At 40.3% G+C, this 20,672-nt stretch overlaps 1 protein-coding gene across 22 annotated transcripts in view; it reads left to right on the top strand.

Moving 5' to 3' along the window:
- LPP (LIM domain containing preferred translocation partner in lipoma) overlaps positions 1–20,672 on the top strand; it is a 735,767-nt gene that overhangs the window by 179,055 nt on the left and 536,040 nt on the right. For 21 of the 22 annotated variants that reach the window (XM_021933886.2, XM_031662904.1, XM_031662912.1 and 18 more), the window contains one exon: positions 9,430–9,493. Coding sequence is in view for 10 of the 22 variants with exons in the window: in XM_031662901.1 (XP_031518761.1) it covers positions 9,430–9,493 (64 nt within the window). In the remaining 12 variants the exon portion in view is untranslated. Of the gene's footprint in view, positions 1–9,429; positions 9,494–9,572; positions 9,596–20,672 lie in introns of those variants that run through there. The other variant, XM_031662909.1, reaches the window with a different exon arrangement.

Here is a 20,672-nt window from a genome sequence, read left to right on the forward strand (position 1 = left end):
CCTGCCAATGGGTTAATGATGACTGGCTCATTGCACGTCACTCAACTCCTCGCTAAATGCTTCACTTAATCACTCAATAACTTTAAAATCATTTAGTTGTTCAATGCATTTTAAAGAATTAAATGTTCAATTAATTTCAATTTCACATTTACTAATCCCATCTTACATGACATGCATTAAACTAGGTGTGTGTTATAGTAGTTGCATAGAACATTTTGTTCATTTACTCATTCATTCACTCATTGAATGTTCTTTTGAGCACATACTAAAGACTAGATGCTAGATAGACTTGGGGTTAGGATTCAAGAAGCTGTGTTAGACAAAGGGCCTCTAGTCAAGATGCATGATCTGCTAAAAGTGATAAAACAATATGGTAATTTTAGTGATCCAGATATAAAACTAGGCATTATGGTAGTTTTAGGAAAGGCTGCTTCATCAAACCTTTTTGCAACAAGAAGCTTCTTATCGAAGAGACACTAAATGTTGAGTAGGGCCTCAGACTCTGCTAGAAAGGTAAGACCCATATTAGGACTAGTTATGTTTGATTATAAGGCCATTTTGTGAGAATCAACCTCCAGGCTCCATGTGTTATCTTTGGCTCCCCACCCACTTCACCCCCACCCTCCCACCCCAGTTGCATGCATGCCATGTTTTTCCTTCTTCTTTTCAATAAGGAAGCCTCAGAATCAACCGAATAACATAAAGATAGGTGTGGTGACATTATAGGCTCACTTTTGGGATGTCATCATTACATTAACTTTTCTATATTTCCAAGTAAGAATAACAATGTAAGTACATAACAATAATCTCATGATAGTCGAACATATTGCAAAATATTTCTCTATTCATCATTTCCTTTACTTCTTGTAGAAAAGCTTAGTGCTTGTAGGTGTCCTTAAATGAATGTCTTAAGTGCTGTGTCTGATCTGATAGATATTAGCACCACAATTGGCACTGAGTAATTATATTTGGAGAATTTGGAAATAATTTTTTCTCTATGTGTTGTCTGATTTTATTTATATCACAAGTCCGGGTCTGCCCATAACTAGATGTCCAGGAATGAGTTCCTTTACTACTCTGTGCCTTAGCTTTGTCACTTGTCAAATGAGAATATACTAGTAACGGTATCAATTTTGCCTCACTGAGCTGCAGTGAAGAATAAAATCATTTATCTCCGTGAAGGGACAATGCATACGGATGGTAACAATTATAAATATTAAACTAAGCTTTTGAGTGACCAGATTGGCTACTTCTGTTGCAGTGAGTTCTGCTTAATTAATTCTTACTTACTGCCCCAAACTTTCTGAGTAGCTTCACGTTTTTTTCCTCTCTACCCTAAAGTGCCTGCTTGCAAGCACTATACGCTCAATGAGCATTTGTTGAATGAATTTTTTAAAAGCACTTGCCTTTTTTGCTTTTATTATTATTTTAAATTAACACATAATTATACATATTTATGGGGTACAGTGTGATATTTTGATATATGTATATAATGTATAATGATCAAATGAAGATATTTAGCTTATTCATTGCCTCAAACACTTATTATTTCTTTGTGTTTGGAACATTCAAAAGCTACCTCTTCTAGCTACCTGAGAATATACAATAAATTGTTGGTAATTATAGTCATTCTATAGTGCTGTAGAACACTAGAACTGACTCCTCCTTTGTACTTTTGTATCCATTTACCAACCTTTGACTATCCTTCCCCTCCTGCTACTTTTCTCCACTTCTGGTGATCAGTATTTTACTCTCTATGCGATCAATTTCTTTTAGCTTCCACATATGAGAAAGGACATGTGACATATAACTTTCTGTTCCTGGCTTATTTCACTTAACATAATGTTCTCCAAGCTTATCCACGTTACTGTGAATGACGAGATTTCATTCATTTTTTTATGGCTGAGTAGTATTACATTGTAAATATATAACACATTTTCTTTGCCCGTTTATCTGTTGATGGATACTTACGTTGATTCCTTATCTTGGCTGTTATAATTAGTGCTGCAATAAACATAGGAAGGCAGATATCTTTTTGAAATATTTATTTATTTTTTTTCATTTGGATATATGCCCAGTTGTGGGATTGCTGGATCTTATGATATTTCTTTTTTTCTTTCTTTCTTTCTTTTTTTTTTTTTCTTGAGACGGAGTTTCGCTGTGTCACCAGGCTGGAGTGCAGTGGCGTGATCTTGGCTCACTGCAACCTCCGCCTCCTGGGTTCAAGCGATTCTCCTGCCTCAGCCTCCTGAGTAGCTAGGATTACAGATGCATACCACCATGCCCAGCTAATTTTTGTATTTTTAGTAGAGACGGGGTTTCATCATATTGGCCAGGATGGTCTCCTTCTCTTGACCTCGTGATCCACCCACCTTGGCCTCCCAAAGTGCTGGGACTACAGGTGTGAACCACCATGCCCGGCCGATATTTCTAATTTTAGTGTTTTGAAGAACTTTTATAATGACTGCACTAACTTACATTCCCACCAACAGTGTATGAGTTCTCTTTTCTTTGCATCTTTGCCAGCGTTTCTTATTTTTTTTTTTTTTTTTTGTCTCTGATAATAGCTATTCTAACTTGGGTTAGATGATATCTCATGGTGGCTCCATTTTCTGTATATGGATGTCCAGTTTTCCCAGCCCCATTTATTAAAGAGATTGTTCTGGTTTCCTTTGTTGAAAATCAGTTGGCTGTAAATATGTGGATTTATTTTTGGGTTCTCTGTTCTGTCCCATTGGTGAATATGCCTGTTCAAGAACTATCTTGAATAAAAGATGTAAAAGTTAGCATCTTTGTCTTGTTCCAGAGCTTAAAAGAAACCTTTCAATTTGAATGTGTCCAGTATGTTGATGACTGTGGGTTTATCATGCGAAGTGTTCATTATGCTGAAGTAAGGTATGCTTCTTTTATACCTGACTTGAGATATTGTATCATGAAGGAATGTTGAACTTTATGAAATGCTTTTTCTGCATCTAATGAGATGATTATGGTTTTTGTACTTTGTTTTGTTGAGGTAATATATCACATTTATTGATTTACCTATGTTGAACTATCCTTGTATCCCTAGGATAAATCCCACTTGATCATGGTAAATGCTCCTTTAAGTGTATGGCTGGATTCAGTTTGTTAGTATTTTGTTGAGGATTTTTGCATCTATGTGCATCAGAGTTCCTGGCCTATAATTTTCTTTTTACATGTTTGTCCTTGTCTGGTTTTGGTATCAGGGTAAGAATGCATTCATGAAATTCTTTATCTTTGAGATTTATTCTTTTTTATTATTTCTATCTTTGTTGAATTTCTTCTTCATATTGTGAATTGTTTTCCTGATTTAGTGAAATTGTCTATCTGTATTTTCTTGTATCTCATTGAGTTTCCTTAAGATCATTATTTTGAATTCCTTTTCTGGCATTTTATTGATTGTTTTTATTGGAGTCTGAAACTAAAGAGCTACATTCCTTTGGTGGTGTCATATTTTATTGCTTTTTCATGTTTCTTGTGTCCGTGAGTTGATGTCTGTGCATCCGGTGGAAAAATTACCTCTCTATACAAACTTTCTAGAGTGGTTTTCATAAAAAAATACTTTCGCTTGCAATTAGCGTTGGTTTTACAGTTGGGAGGGGTGTGATGACTTTGTTTCTGAATAGATGCAGTGATATGGTCTTCATGCAGCTTCTAAAGCTGTGTTCAACGTCAGCAATAACTGGGGGCACCTCAGTAGCTTAAGTTGTAGAAATTTGTGGCAGTGATGGTGGTGGCATGGATTATTAATGTCCTCAGTGTCAAGGGCTTTTGAGATTCTCCAATTCTTTTTTTTTTTTTTTTCATAATGGGGAGATTTAGCCAAGGGGAATGCTCTTCATGTCAGATATGACATGACCAACAAGCATGTGCAGTGGTGCTAAGTTCTAGGTGCAGGTGCTTGAAGTGTTTGTGGGACCAGAGTCTTATGCCCAGGATCTTGCCAACCTATTGTGACACCTGGGTCTTGGGTTACAGGTTCGCTGTCTGTGCTAGGGTTGGATGTAGGCTTCCCACAGAGCCAGGATTTGTGACTCTGAGACACTACTCTACAAGCTCAGTCCCAGCTGTGAGTGGCTTAACTACAGGAAAGAAGGAGTGCAGGGAAGTTTGGACCCAGAGAGCAGGATATGCTCTGATTTTGTAACATGAACCAGTAGGGCTCAGTGGCAACTTGGATCCCAGGGGATGAGGCACCATGTAGTAGTGATTCTTGACCTTTGGATGTTGGGACTCAGCAGTACCTTAGACTCTGTAAGACCACATGCAGCAACAGTACCCCAGAATGGCAACATACAACTGTTACTTGTGCCCTGAGTGGGGGCAGGGTACAGCATAGTGATGGCTGTACTCCACAGGGAGAGAGGTGTCTTAGCAGCTCTGACTCTAAGCAGGTAGACCAGCTCCAGGAAAACAACATATTAGAGTTGTTTGCCCTGTAGGGTGGAGTGTCTCAGATCAGCCCAGCCACTACTCTGTTTTCTTAGGATGTCGGTTATCACATCAGCTCAGCCTTGGGATGTACAGCTGCTCAGCTGAGCAATGGCACCAATTCACCAGGGGGCAATGTGCCACTTCAGCTCAGGCCTGGGGGACATGACTTTTCTAGGCAGCCCAGGTACGGTACCATTTCCCTGGGATGAAAGGTGCTACTTCAGATTAAGTACTGGGGTGTGTGACTGCTCTGAGTGGCCAATGTACTGTTTTCCCAGGAGGCAGGGTACTGCTTCAGCATTGGCCTGAGGGGCAGGGTGAAAGGTAGATGAAGTGACTCTACCTTCACATGGGCCCATGGGGAAGAGCGGAACAGTTGCTGGCAGCTCAACTTGGGGATGTTGGGCCACTGGATTGGGGTTGGTTCAACAGTGACTTAGCCTCAGTAATGAAAGAGTGTCATAGCTACGCACTCCCAGAGCAAGACACACTCCAGCCAAAGTTCCAGTTCCAAGATGGCGTAGTGTAGTAGCTGCACAGGCCACAGACGGCAGGGCACACTGGTTGCTCTTTTTCTTGGGGGAGCACGGCTGTGTGGACTTCAGGCAGGTCCCTCAGCTGGGACTTAGCTCCTGTGAGGACTACATGAGACTTCATGGGTGAGGTCTGTAGCTGTTCAAGGTGTGGATAGGGCTTGCTGGGATCCTCTTGCTTACCATTCTACCCCAGAGAGAAGCTCCTCCCTGTTCCCAGCGGATCCCAAGTGGGTGATGGGTGGTAAAGACCAGGTGTTTTGTTTCTATTCTCTATGTGGTTATTCTGAGTTTCCTGCTCTCCAGGGCTTCTATTACTTCTCTGATGCAGTCTGGTACTCTGTCTTAGTTATTATTTTTTCTTCTTTTGTTTTTAGTTTTTTTGTTTGTTTGTTTTTTTCTATATAGTGATGGGGTTTCCCTATGTTGCCCAGGCTGCTGTCGAACTCCAGAGCTCAAAACCAAACCAAACAAAAAAAACTCATCTTGGCCTCCCAGAGTGCTGGGACTACAGGCACGAACCATCACACCTGGCCCAGTTATTTTTGTTAAAGTTTAGTTGTTGATTGTTGTTGTGGTTGTCTTTGTGAAGGAGACGAGAGCTAGGGGCTTCTGGTTGGCCATGCTACTGATGCCACTTTTAAAGTCCTTATCTTTAAAAGTCCAGTGCTGGAGGTTTGTAAGCTACTTATATTTCTGCTCGAAATTCCTAAAGTCTCTCATTTTATTTCTAGATTATATATTCCATTGATAGAGCCCTTATAAATATAACATTAAGAAGTTGAGCATTACCTTTAGGCCAAAGCAATTTACTTTTAAAAAATCTGATTAATTTCAACACAATCAACCAGATGTCAGAAGATTTCAGTGCCTCTGATAGATGCTGACAGGTGAGGAAATTAAAATCAGAGAGGGAAGCAATTAAATCCTGGCAAACATTACTTTAATGAGACAACCAAATCATAAGCTATGGAATATCTTGTATTCTTGATAAGGATCTTAGGGTGGCATGAGAGTGCACTTTAAATTGTATGTGGTATTTGATAATTGGAATGCAGGGCCATATTTGTCATCTAATTCCTTCAGCCTGATTTAACATTTCAGTTGCTTCTGGGGACAGACTTCTATGTTTAAAACATTGTTTTATTTTAATAAATGTTAGTATAAGTAATCCTTTTCCTGCTATACCTCTGTTGCCACATGAAACTTATGAAAATGACCAAATTATTATTGGCCTTTTCACAGTGGTTTTGGAATAACCATAGTCAAGAACTGTGAAAAGAGAAACACAGAATGTGTATTTTATGCAACTTCTAATCAAAAGATTTGATAATTACACACTAAAACCAGAACCGAGTTCCTCAATCCCCATTTTATTATTCTTTTCAATATGATGCTCCCTATTCAGAATGAATATTTGAGACACCAGAGCTAAAGAGGTGCCACTTTATTGACTTAGTGGGAGTTTTTATAAGATACTGTCATATTGCTTATTTGTACTAAAGCACTTACAAAAATATCAAGTATCTTGAGTTAGCTTTATACTGGTTCAATACCACGTAGAATTTTTGTTCATAATACTGAGATAATCATCTTAGGGATGGTTACATTTTGTTGTGGGGTGTGGTGGTAAATTCAAAGAACACCATGGTTTGTGAAAAACCCATTGCAACTGATCTCTGCACTTTTCATTTCCCATGTCATTCCATTTTCTTCTGCTTTTTCCTTACCCTCTGTCGTTTTTCTTCCTTCTCTCTCTTTATTATCTTACCTTCATTTACTCCATCCTGTTTTTCTCCAAAATACAGTTGCTTCTGAAAAATTGCTTCTGAGGGTGAGCATAGTTTTGAGAGGAGAGAGGACGAATGGTTTGACAGAGGATGCAGACATGTCAGGTTCTGGGTCAGCAGTTAGTTATAAAATACACAGAGGCAGCCAAGGATAACTGGCTTCATTACCGAAAGGCTAGAGTGGGATTTGTCAGTTGTCCCAGATGTCTGTATGGAATTATGGAAGACTCCCTTGCATTATGAAATACTCAGGCAGGAGCTACTCAGGACACATGCCACTCAATCCACGTGAAGAGGGCTGGTGAACTTCTTAGCTAGAACGACTTCAGCTTTCCTGTTGCTTAAAATGAGACTTATTGGTGAAGGATTTGTATTAGTCCATTCTCATGCTGCTATAAAGAACTGCCAGAGACCACATAATTTATAAAGAAAGAAGTTTAATTGACTCACAGTTCCACATTGCTGGGGAGGCCTCAGGAAACTTATAATCATGGCGAAAGGTAAAGGAGGAACAGGCACCTTCTTCACAGGGTGGCAAGAAAGAGTGAGTGCAAGCAGGAGAAATGCCAGATGCTTATAAATCTATCAGATCTCGTGAGACTCACTCACTATCATGAGAACAGCATGGGGGAAATTGCCCCCATGATCGGATTACTTCCACCTGGTATCACCCTTGACTCATGGGGACTACAATTCAAGATGACATTTTCGGTGTGGGCACAGTCAAACTGTATCAGACTCTTCACAAAACCTCACTGGTACAGACTTGCATATATGACTGTGCTTCAACACTTTGCGCAGGGATGTTGCATCTTGAAACTTTCCTGGTGAGATCTGAGAAAGTGTTTATGGTAACACTGCATCGAACACTCCTTTTGCCTTAGCTAAGTAATGTGTCACCTTCTGGTTAGACCACAGATGTGAAGTCTACTCTTTCTCCTTACACTTGCTAGTAAAGCAGAACTTAGAACTAAGTGTGCTTTAGTGCTTTGACAATGGAATTTTCTGTGCTATGCACTCAGTTTCCCTTTCCTGAAGTTATTTAGTTACCCTCTTCAAATAGCACACTACCAATTGGGAGGCTACACCATGTAGTAGAAGGGTGCTTACTGATTTTGGTATCAAGGTACAGTGTTACATTTTTATCTGCTCCATGTAAACCATGTGATCTTTGAAGTTTGGTTTCTGTATTTGTAGAATTTGGGTAATAGGGCCTCACTGGAGTTATAAAGGGGATGGTTTAAGACATAATGGTCATTGTGATTTTTCAAGCTATAAAATAAAGCATGATGTTAAAAGACGAATCATGTTTTCAGTTGGTGGCAGATGACAAGTTTCTTGCAGGGCATCTGATCAATCATGCTTTTTTTGTTTGGTTTTGTTTTGTTTTGTTTTTTTGAAGCTTTTATTTTAAGTTCAGGGATATAGTTGCAGGATCCATGTTCTTTTCTCAACCTGATTTGAGTCCTTTATGTAAATGGGACATTTTATCAAAACTTCCTAGAAGTCTTATATTTCTCAATAAATCTATCCATTCTATTAGAACAAATTTGCTTTGTTCTTAGAGTCTACTGGAAACTCCAACTCTCTGAACCTAGGGCATGATTATAGGCACAAAGCTGAAAATCATGTGTGATTCATCAGCAGGTCTTTCAACTAAAGCAGTATCTGTTTTGCTTTTTAGGGGTCAAGGAAACATTTGATGTTAAAATCTTAAAAGTTTTTGGGCTGTCTCTTATTAGGTGAGGTCATGTGAGAGTGACATAGATTAATATTGCAGTATTTTAAAATTAGGAGACATAAGTCAAAGAAATATTCCAGCCAGAGATATTCTCTTGCCTCACGTGCTTATAATGTTATCTTTTGATCATATACATGTGGATTTATGGGAAGAAATGTTATCGCTGTTCTCTATAACCATATGTATGGAATAATGGAGAGAAATCTGATTTAAAAAGTTTAACTAAGGGCAGCTTTGGCTATGGAGTATATATCATAAATCTTCATGTACATATGAAGAAATTGACACTCATGGAGTTTAAATAACTTGCCTAAGGCCACTGGTAAAAGGAAATCTGACTGGCTCGAAATGCTATGTACTTTTCCCATTTCCTCATTTCAATCAAATAGCTGGTTTTATTTTATTTTCTCTCTCCACCAAGCCTTGTGAATTAAGACAATGCGTTATTGTTTGTCCTTGTCTTTCCCCAGCCTAATAACCTAGGAAAAACTAAAGTAGAAAAGGAAGGATTACTGGACCAGCAGGCACAGCCTTTGGCTCCAAACTCATGCCTTGCCAGATACTAAACTGTATAATCTTGGGCGAATTACTTTCTTTTTGTGAACTTCAGTTTCTACTTCTGTAAAATGTGGACAATAATGTTCATTTTATATGGTTTCTGTGAAGTTAATCATAAGGACGGTGTTAGTTCCCTTCTCAACCTTTCTGTCCCTCTTCGAGCTTCTGTTTCCTTACCTACGAAGTGAGTAGAATCATCCCTTCCTGCTTCTTCATCGGGTTCCTGTGGGGTGAAATGAATGTGAAAATGTTTTGTAAAACAAGAAACCATTATGTAGATATAAGAGGTTATGACTATTAATGAATAAATATAGGCTTGGTGTCTGGAAGTAATTTTTACTTATTTCATTTGCAGATACTTGCACTGCAGTTGGCTGAACCTTGTGTCCATTGTCCATTCCAGGAGCCAGCTATCTAAGGTAACGGAGGAGGCATGTCTTCATGTTTATGAAATACTAATAGGCATCTGACCCAGTAATGCTGATTTTAGAAGAAATACAAAGAATAGAAGAAATACAAAGGTACTTTATGAGGAAAAGAACCAAAAAATGGCCAAGACAGTGAGCTGACCTCTCTTCATTTTTGTCTTTTAAATTTATTTATTTTTTCCCTTTTAATTCATAACCCTTAAGGTTTAATACTAAAACCCCAAATCTGGGCCACACAGATGATTCAGATTTAATGTGTATGTATTTAAGTGTCCATAAAATGCAATGGAGTAGAATGTTCTTACCCATTATTTTATTGTATCCTCAACTACTATGTGGCAGGAGCATTTTTTACCTGGTTTCCTAACCCTTGATTGAGTGCATTTTTCACTACACTATGCTGCCAGTGTTACCTGGTTCTGAAGGGGCCAAATATTTCTGGCTGGGTCAGTCACTGTCTCTTAGCTGCCAAACAAAATCATTTCAAAAAGCTAGAATCTAAAGCCGCAACAGAAAAATCCTAAGAACACAGAAAATTGAGTTAGTCTTTTGAAACTTTGGATCCATTGTATCTGAATGCCACTCTCCTGGGGGACCGTTGGGAAGGACACCAATCCTTGGCAGAAGAATACATTTGTCTTGAGTTTGCCAAGAAAATGGAGGCCAATGGAAAACGAATTTTAAAAGAAGCATCATAGTTGTAAAATCTACCAGATGCAATTTTTCTCCTGTAGTTAACCTGCTGAATCTGTACCTCTTAATGAGCTCTACTGTGTTTTATGTAATGTTTCAGAACTTAGCCAAAAAGAGATGAAGTAGACAATATGTAGAATAGTAACTTTGTAGAAGATTTGATACCATTACTTGAAGTACTATACACGTGTGTTCTGCTGGATATATTGTTACTTCCTTTGCTGTATGGTATCTATGACCTTGAACCGCAACTGTGACTTTAGTCGCATAGACCTTTGAGAAAAATCAAGTTGGTTGGTATTGCCCCAAATTTGTAGGACTTAGAAAATTTAGAATTGAGAGGAAATTAAGGTGTTAGGTTTACATGATTTTCAAAGCTAATAAGAATACATGTGCAAACAAGGTAGGTTACGTATGGACTATGAAATTTCTATCATTAAATCAGATGTAACAGCCACTTAAGTTATTTAGATTTTCTTCTCATTCCTACAAAAAAGAATATTGTTTTTATTTTTTTATTATTTATTTATGTTTCAAGTGGAATATAAGCTAGTTTACCCAGGAAGTTTTCTTTTTATTTATTTTATATTATTTTACTTTAAGTTATAGGATACATGTGCAGAATGTGCAGGATTGTTACATAGGTATACATGTGCCGTGGTGGTTTGCTGCACCTATAAACCCGTCATCCAGGTTTTAAGCCCTGCATGCATTAGGATTTGTCCTAATGCTTTTCCTCCCCTTGCCCCCTACCCCTCAACAGGCCCCAAAGTGTGATGTTCCCCTCCCTGTGTCCATGTTCTCGTTCAGCTCCCACTTATGAGTGAGAACATGTGGTGTTTGGAAGCCATCATTCTCAGCAAACTAACACAGAAACAGAGAACGTTGTTTTAAAAAAGGTAGTAGCGAAAAATGTAAGAATGGCTACTGTCCACCTTTTATTTCTTGTCTAGTCCACAAAATAATCCTGTAAAAGCTTATGTCTAATGTTTTATTTTTATGGATAAATATATCAGAAAAGAATGTACCGTAGATACCTACTGTCATAGTTTTTGACAGCTCTGTGAGGCAGAGATCTAACTTGTTCATTTAGAAACTGCAATTATCACACTAACCTTTCCTCCAATGCCAATTGTTAAATATTAATAGAATAAGCTTTGAAAAGTAGTTAACTGTACCCCCTGTCCCCACAGAAACCCATCTTGAAACTATCAAGGGGAGTTTTGATCAAGCTCTGAAAGGTTATAAAAATTACTCTCAAGAAAGAGGAATGTTCTCTCTTTCTCTTTTTGTTATGTTTCGGAGGTGGGGAATGGTGGAGAGGGAATAATAGAAGCCTCTCAAGTAAACTTTGGGAGGTTTGGCCTAAAGGAGAAGTAAATATTCTGGGAGCATGCTGTAGAAATTTACAATAATCTTGTGGTAATAATTGGTATGAGTGGCAGTAATGAAGAAAGAATAACAGTTTCAATAAATAATTAGACTTGACAGTAAATGTGTCAACAGGTACCCACTTAATGAGTGTAATCATTGTTTTTCCCTGCTCTCAACGTTGATCCACTGACTGCGGTGTGTTCTCTGTCCCATTTCCAAACCGAATCTATTTAAAGCTGCACTCCATGGAATCTGAAACAGTATACCCTGTTTACTATTTAGAGCTGATACCTCATGTTCTTTAATAGGCAAGTTCTGTACTTGAACGAGAACAGGCTTCTGGCCTCTTGTAGACGGTTGATTATCCCTGTTTTCCACAGGGTGATTCATTAGCAAGGATGAATAATACCCAATTAAATCTCATGCACTTGTCTATATTGCCAGAGTGAACTGTTTAGTATAATTTGGTGGAAACAGTCCTAGTCTGCTTTAAATACCATTTTTTGAAGTGGAGGTAGAGGCAATAGTTATAAGTGAAATTATTTTGTAATAACCTGAATCGAATCACATTGTTTTTGGGAGCAAAGCAATATGTTGTATATTATGTTCACCAGAAGCCATGAGAATCCTTTTCTAATCCCAGCTGTAATGTCACCTGGGCAAGTCACCTTCCCTCTATGAGGTCTGTTTCATCATCTAATGACAAAGTTGGACCAGTTGATCGTGGCATTACTTCTGGTTAAATGTTCTCTTACATATGTTTTTATTTCCTAGCCTGTCCCTTCTCTCTCCTGGTGCCGTGTTTCCAAAATCACAGGACAGTCCTATGACTCTACTGCACAGCCACTGGGGGAAAACAGTTATTCCTCTGTTTAGCCTTTGCTTCTTTTACATACCAGAAATGCAGTTAATGACTTGCATTATGTATACTGTAAGAATGGGCATTTATATACCGGTAGCGGTAGTCCCTTACCCCAGCAACTTGCAATTCCTTGTTAGGGAAGAAAAGCCGTCTTCCCCTACATTTCTTCACTCTGTGACATTGTTCCCTGATCTGGGTAAACTGCCCCCCTATTAAGACTGTTAGGAAGAGGTGGATGCTTCTTACATTATTTGCTTTTTCCAGAGCAAATCATTGGATCTGTAAAGGAGATCAGAATGTCAAAGCCAGAGGGGACTTTACAAAATAATTTAAACAAATTCCTTCATTTCACAGATGGAGATTTTAGTGTCTGGGAGGGAATCTGACTTGTCTAAAGCGTTGTTGACTGATCTCGGACTAGAATTCTTCTGACTCCATACTTGTATCTTGAAGTAGAGAAATCTTTTTCTATAAACTCTCCTTTCGCTTCCTAGTTCTTAAAAGGTCATTATCTTTCAGGCAAAACCAATTTCATTTTCACCATGGGGATGTGAGATGTCCTTAAAACATAAATGGACTCCAGGTATCTTCATTAATTTCATGAAGACATGGCACAGAGGGTTCCGGCTAGCTTCTGCTCTCCGTGTTTATTAAAAGACTGTGGATTCCCTTGCAGTGCTTCCTGTATGAGGTTGTTTGCTGCTGACATCATCACTCTCCTCCACCCTCCTCCTGCCTTTTTCTGAACCAGTGAATTAAAGGAATCTGAGAATGAGCTCCTAGCTGGCTGTTTACTGAACATTGTTGGGGAACATTAAAAAAGAGAAGACAGATGAGGGATTTAATAAGCAAGAGGACAGAAGAGTAATAGCCAACACAATGAAGTCTAGTTCAAGGCCTGCAATTCCCAATTGCTGCGCTACACAGCATTAATAGCAGTGTCTCTCACTGTTTCAGACCCTTCTGTCTTATTTCAGACCCTTCTGCCTTATTCTTGTGGGAATGGGCTGGGACTGAGAAACAGCTAGTATCATCATTGCCAAAATGAAACTCATATGTACATGGGGACTTCCAGGTCTGGAGAAGAGTGTAGTAATTGTTACCCATCTGATAGAAGATTACTTAGAGAACATTGGACCTAAGTACTTACCTTGCACCTCACAGTACAGAGGTTCGGAGAGTAGAAATCAGTTGACTGAGTCTGAGGTTCAAATCCTGGCTCTAATTAATTTGCTATGAGTTTAGTGAATGTCTAACTTTCCTCTGAGCTGCACTTTCTCCATCTGTGAGATGGGAGGAGGAGGGTGGCATAGATGATGTCAAAGGAACCCCAACTCTGATTTTCATGAGTCTCAGATTTGCCCAAGGACCGGTAGTGAATTTGTAGCCAAGCCAGGTCTTGAATTCATAGCCCCTTTTTCTGGTTTGAGATGGTCATCATTATATCATTATAATTTCCACTACCCATACTTTCTAAGCAGTATGTTTGCAGCTTTCAGCCTTGTTTTATTAAATCTACTTTTTCTCTTTTATTTGACAGTCCCTTTCTGTCCAGGGGCTTGCCTAAAGTAGTAATTCTTTTTTTTTTTTTTTTTTTTTTTTGAGATGGAGTCTCGCTCTGTCACCCAGGCTGGAGTTCAGTGGCAAGATCTTGGTTCACTGCAGCCTCCGCCTCCCAGGTTCAAGCAATTCTCCTGTCTCAGCCTCCCAAGTAGCTGGGACTGCAGTTGCACACCACCAGCCCCGTCTAATTTTTGAAATTTTTTTAGTAGAGATGGGGTTTCACCATATTGGTCAGGCTGGTTTCGAACTCCTGACCTCACGAGTCCACCCGCCTCAGCCTACCAAAGTGCTAGGATTACAGGTGTGAGCCACCACGCCTGGCCTAAAGTAGTAGTTCTTAATGTACGTGTGTGTATGTGTGTGCACACTTGTATACACATGAGCCTGTGTTTGGGGCAGACGTGAGGATTATGGAATTTTCAGAAACTCAGATGAATTTATGAAATAGTTGGAAAATGCAGAACTTCAGAAAATGCTATCAACAAGTTTAGGAGGTTTGTAGATGCTCTGAAGGCCATCCATGAGTTAAGCAAACGTTTTTATTTTATGTGGGAAGTATGAGATGACATTGGAGTGACATACATTTCCTTTTGCTGTTGGATCTTCCCCATAGATCACCTGCTGTTGTGCTGTGAGTGTTAGGCTTATTTTGTAGCATGACTCTTGGTGTGTACATGTCTCAAAACTATTGAGTGATATTTTAATATTGAAACTCTTATTCTACTTCATTCATTCATTCATGCATTCAAATTCAATTTTAATCCAGAGTGTGCTAAATGCTAGACATCTCAATACATTATTGTATATAATCCTATAAAATAGAAAATTGTTTTTCCCATTTGTAGGTGCTCAGAGAGGTTGAGTAATTTGCCCAAAGCTTTACAGCTAATAAATATAAAGTCTTGATTTAAATCCAGATTTACTCCAGAATATGTGAATACCTCCAGAGATAACATTGAAGACAAATAGAGACAATGATGCAAGTTCATAGACCACGGAAATTTCTGGTAGAAAATGGTAGATGGGCCCCAGAGGAATACAGAGAATGTGTACTATGAGATTTTAGGAAGGGACAAGATCATACATTATGAATCACTTCATATTATAATTGATTACATGTTTATCTGGCTCCTTAAGAAAGAATAAAAAAAGTTAGATAATCATATGAAACACATTATGCATAACTCAGTTTTTTTCTTATTCTTCAAACTTCTGTCAGGTTAGTGCTCTCAATATCTTTATTTGGTAAGTGAGATGAGGAGACGGAGAGTAGTTAGGGTCATAGTGCCCTGATCATATTGAGTTTTCAACTCAATTGAAATTTCAGTGCTTTGGGGCATTTGTTTTGTTTCCCTCCCCTTGACCTGCTCCCCGTTATATTGAGCATGAGACTTTTAACAGAGATAACTTCTGACCATGCACAGATCAGCACAAATGCAGATGTGAGCAGTGAGAATTTGGATGTTGCCAAGTTGTAATGACTGCCACATGTGTGAAGCTAAAACTTAGCGCTTGATGACCCACTGTGAGTGCATGTGGGGGCCAGAAGAGTGAAAGGCAGTGTCAGAGATGGACGAGGCCTCGGAGTTTGTCCATGGCAGTGCCTTCACCTTGCAGATGCAGAAATGGAGGCGGCTAGAAGGGGCAAGACTTAGTCAAATTCACACAGCAGGTGAATGGCTCCCTGAGAATAATGGCAAAACAAGAGCGAGGCTTTATATCAGCAATCTACAGTAGTATCTACTTTTATTTCCTACCTTTCCATTGGCATATCTTCATACTGATAGGCTTGACAGGCAGATAAACCTGTATTTGGAAGTCAGCATGATTAGTTATGTGGCCTTGGATAAGTTACTTGATATACTTGGGTCTCAGGTTTGTTGTCTATTGTGGAAACCATACACTTTTTTTTTTTTGAGATGGAGTTTTGCTCTTATTGCTTAGGCTAGAGTGCAACGGCATGATCTTGGCTCACTGCAACCTCCACCTCCTGGGTTCAAGAGATTCTCCTGCCTTAGCTAGTAGCTGAGATTACAGGCATGTGCCACCACACCCGGCTAATTTTTTGTCTTTTTAGTAGAGATGAGGTTTCACCATGTTAGCCAGGCTGGTCCCTCGAACTCCTGACCTCAGGTGATCCACCTGCCTTGGCCTCTCAAAGTGCTGGAATTACAGGCATAAGCCATCGTGCCTGGCCGAAACCATACCCTTTTAACAATACTATACCAGTGTGCTGTTCAATATACAGAAATATTATCACCCATCTGATTAATAATCCTTATCACAGCCCACTGAGACAGGCACAGATGTTCTGCTTTTCAAGATTCTATTTTCTAACTTCATCTTGACACTTGTAAGGCTCTTGCTTCTCAAAGTTTGGTCTGAGGACCAGAAGCATCAGCATTACCTGGGAGCTTGTTAGAAATGCAAATCTCAGATCACACTCCAGAACTTCTGAATCAGAATCTCTATTTTAACAAGATCCCCAGGTAGTTCATATGCTCATTAGTGTTTGAGAAACATTCATTTAGGCCCTCGCCCTATTTCAAGGCTATTGCCGTGGCTTGCTGACAATGACTGGCATGCTGCCAGCATTCTTGGGGCATGTTGTACCATGCCTTGAGATAGTGGGGTCCGGGGGGCGAGGATGCTGTGAAGTCACTCCTTGGGAATAATGGAAGACTGGGTTGAAGGGATCCAGCAGGCTTTATCTTTTTAACACCCTTCATTTCCTTAGAAGTTACTATTCAGAAGGGGTCAAACTGGGATTGGATTCTAAGTCTTTCTGGTCTAAAGTCCATGTTCTTTTCATTAAACCACGATGTCTCAGTCAAGAGGAATGTTGGGTTGTGGGTGATAACTGTTCATTCCCTGTAGTGTGAATATTTCCACACTGGCTGCTTTACCCTATTACTCAATTCCTAGAGGGGAAGAATTTTTTTTTTTTTTTTTAAATTAAAAAGCCTGAGTTGAAAGCCAGGATCCTGCAGCTTAATCAGTTATTTTTGCTTTTTAATGAGGGTGACTATTGTGAAATAAGTAATTATTAATTACTCAAAACTAATGAAATATTTTAGTTTCCTTGCTAAAAAAGCATATGGATGCTAAAAGAAAGCATATGGGTGCTTTTCAGGAAGCATATTGGTGAATGGACAAATTACAGTGGTGCCAATATGCCTTTGCTGTCTGGCTGGGGCCATCACGACGTGTGCTGGCATCTGAGTCCTCGTGTGTTTAAAGGGATTTTTTAAAATTCCCATTTGATATGTGCCTTGGATTGCCTCTGGAGTCACACAGTGCTGTCTCATCAATCTTTCTGCCATGCTTTCACTCAGACATTACTGGCTGAGTATAAACTCGGTATAAACCTTTGCTGTAAGTAGCTTCTGTGGCTCTTTCTTTCCAGATGCCTCCTATCCTCTGTAGTAGATTGGATGGGCCTGCCCCACTGATGGCAGGTATTGAGACTGTCTATACAACATTTTACCACAGTGGTAAAAGCAGTAGCCTAAAAGGTGGCAGCACTGAGACCTGTGAGCTCCATCAGGGACTGTGTATGCGGCCCTCGGCCAGCTGTTGAATTGCTGCACTGCAGATTTCCTACTTGTAAAACTGGAATGATAATACCAGTGCTCCTGAGCTCACAAGCATGGCTGTTCATCCAATTTGCTGTCCATGCCCTTTGCTTTTCCTCTTCTTTCCTTTATGCCTCTTCTCCTTTGCTGCATGTTCAGCTGGTCTGGTAAAAAGCTTGATGGATTTGGAGGTGGCTGAAACCATTTTGCTTGCTCTGGGGATTGCACTCTTCTAGGCTTGTCAGAGCCAGGCAACATGGCATGTTTTAGAAGATACTTGGCTGAGTGTCCACGAACTGTGGCTCTCAGACCAACGTGACTTAGTAATCATTTACTGAACACCTATAAGCAAGGTAGCTTGCTAAGAAATTGAAGGAGGGAGCTGACAGGTCTGCGGAGGTGAGTTTGATTCAGGGCCAGTCAAGACTTGGTGTGATGTGTGAGCTCAGTAATTATACTTTGAGAGAGACAGAATTTGGAAAACTCTTTCCTATTGGAGGTTTCTTATAGAACTAGGGACAAGAGTTGGCTTTGAAAGATTTTTAATTGGACTTTGATAAGATATTACAAGGATTTGAAGAGTCAGTCTCTGGTAGGCAGAAACCAGCTGGCAGCACGACTCAGAAGCAGGTAAATATCAGGCGTGTCTGAAGAACTGGGCATCAATCACAGACATGTGTAGTTGAGAAAAATCATTTCCTTTTGGTGAACCCTAGACTCTGTCTGCAAAATGTGAGCTTTGAACAAGATAGTTCTCAAGAAGCCTCAAGAACTCTAGCTGAAATTCTACAAAGTCTTTTGTCACACATCCAGGTTATCCACTTAGCAAAATCCTGGCAGTAGAATAGCAGCAATGGAGGAAGGCCTGGGACCCAGGTGTCCCGAACCTATTTTATATTCTTCTTACTATCCACAGAGCATTATGATGAAGATAGGCGAGGTGGACATTATTGTTCTAGTTTTTAATGTATGAAACATAGGATGTTAGGGAATCTAAGACATAAAACAAATAAGAGATTTAACTATCCCAGATATTGATCACCCTTCCACCACAGAGGGCCAGCTCTTATAAGACACACCCCCTGCCATTTTGCCTGTGTGGGTCTCACTTTCCTGCCTGAGGAACCAGCATGTGCCCCTTCTCCCACACAAGTCATCCCTGTCCGCTCCTTGGCTCTGGAATTGAGTCTTAGCAATGGACTTTGTTTTATAATTAAACTTTATTTTGTATTGCCACCTTTCCATGTTTCCACCCCCAGCTCATCCCTAATATATATTTTAAGAGCTTTGAATTTAAAGATTACTTACTGCTTCTCTGAGTTCCCTGTAGCTCCTGGCATAGGGCCCCAGACGTAGTGCTCAGTAGAGAAGCATATGACTATGTTCTCCAGTAGTTTTTCTCTCTGCCTATTGCTTGTTTCTGAGATGGAGATGAGACTTATAGGCTTAAAGGATTTCCAAACCGGAAAGGAAGTTGAAACCTATCTAGTCCAGCTCCCCCACCCCAGGGAAGAAATGACTTACTTAAATTTGCCTGCCTAGTGAGTGGCAGCTCTGCAAATCGTGCCTACATCTCACCAAGCACTGGAGAGATGGTTGGCACTTGAGGCTCTTCTTAGGACGCTATAGGCTCTGTCTGGAGTCCTTGTTTCTATGAAGACGACTAAGAATAAAGGTGATACAGGTGCTGCTGCTGCTGTATTAAACAGATGGAAAGAAGTAGACATTCATTGCATGTCTGTTAGGTGACAGGCCTTGTGACAGGTGTTTTCACATAGTTTAGCTTGGTCAGTCATCAAAAGCTAGAATTCCCATTCCTCCATGAGAGAGACAGATGGTTTCTAAATAGGACATTTAGCAGAAGCCCTTTCCTGTAAGCTCTGAAAGGCACCCGGTAGTGGATAGATGTGGTGGATAGATCCTAGAACACGGGTGTAGGGCTCTGCAGAGTACCATGCGTGACTCTTCTAAGATATATGGATTGTAGAGACTGTGAAAATAAGCAGAAGTTGTGATTAAAATTGGCATTGGGTGACCTGTGGTCACCCAAGTGTACCAGAAGACTGAGCTCTTCCACTCTCCTTTCTACACATACACCTGAGTCTTTGGAGAGCTGCAACCTGGGTGCCTCGTTCTGGAGTGTCTGTAGCATTGGCTTTTACTTGCACTTACTACATTTCACTCCTGCCTCTTCCCTAGCTAGCCTTGACCTCAATGTGTATTATTTTCTCCCCCCCGCTTGTCATTTTTCTTCTATTACTTTTGCTTCTTCCCCTTCCTCCTTCTCCTGAGTTAACCTTGGGCGGCCTCAGGTCTTAAGGCTCTGTGATGGCACAGTCTTCTGTACTGGACTGTGAAAATTCTGGCAGGGAAGACAATACACAAATCTGTTAAATACACAATAAAAATAGCTTATGATCTATGGGACTTGGTATTAAGCAAGATGATATTAACGAGGTTTGAGTGCTGTTCTGAAATGTGGCAGCTGCGCACACATGGGCTGCTTTTCCTCCCCACCTTTGGCAGCTTGTGAGCGGTGTTGCCATGACACTCCTTGGGCTCTGTTTAGATCAGCTATTTTCTGAAGGAGTCGCTGACCTTCCCCACAATAGAAGCTGTTGATGTGGTCACGTCAGTGCCTCTTCGGGAGCTGCGTGACTGGTGAGCCCCCAGTTGCCACTTGGAAATGGTTGGAAACTGTAGATCAGGCACAGACATTGAATGTTGAGGAGCAAGAAGGGCTTGCCAGTATCCCGTACTCTCATTTGATGTGTGAGGATAATGAGGCGCATTGTGCGCAGGTGACTTGCTCAAGGCCACAGAGTGCGCAGAGAGAAGGCTGGGAGAGGAGCTCAGGTCTGGTTTCCCTGCTTGGTGGTGTTCCAGCTGCGCAGCACTGAGCCCTGCCTGAGCACGCTCTTCAGCCCTGAAAGCTGCAGCGAGATGGGCTGGTGACACTGCCACGCCTGGGAGTGGGCAGAGAAGGTGAAGCCATGGGGAGTATCTCAGTGTAGAGGCAGGGATGGGAAAGTGAAGGGGAGTAAGAAGCCCAGAGTAAATGGCCAAGGTGCCACTGGGCATGTCCATCCACAGAAACTCTTCT

The sequence above is a fragment of the Papio anubis genome, chromosome 2 (genome assembly GCF_008728515.1).
Source record: "Papio anubis isolate 15944 chromosome 2, Panubis1.0, whole genome shotgun sequence".
In the NCBI taxonomy this organism is placed as follows: Eukaryota; Metazoa; Chordata; class Mammalia; order Primates; family Cercopithecidae; genus Papio; species Papio anubis.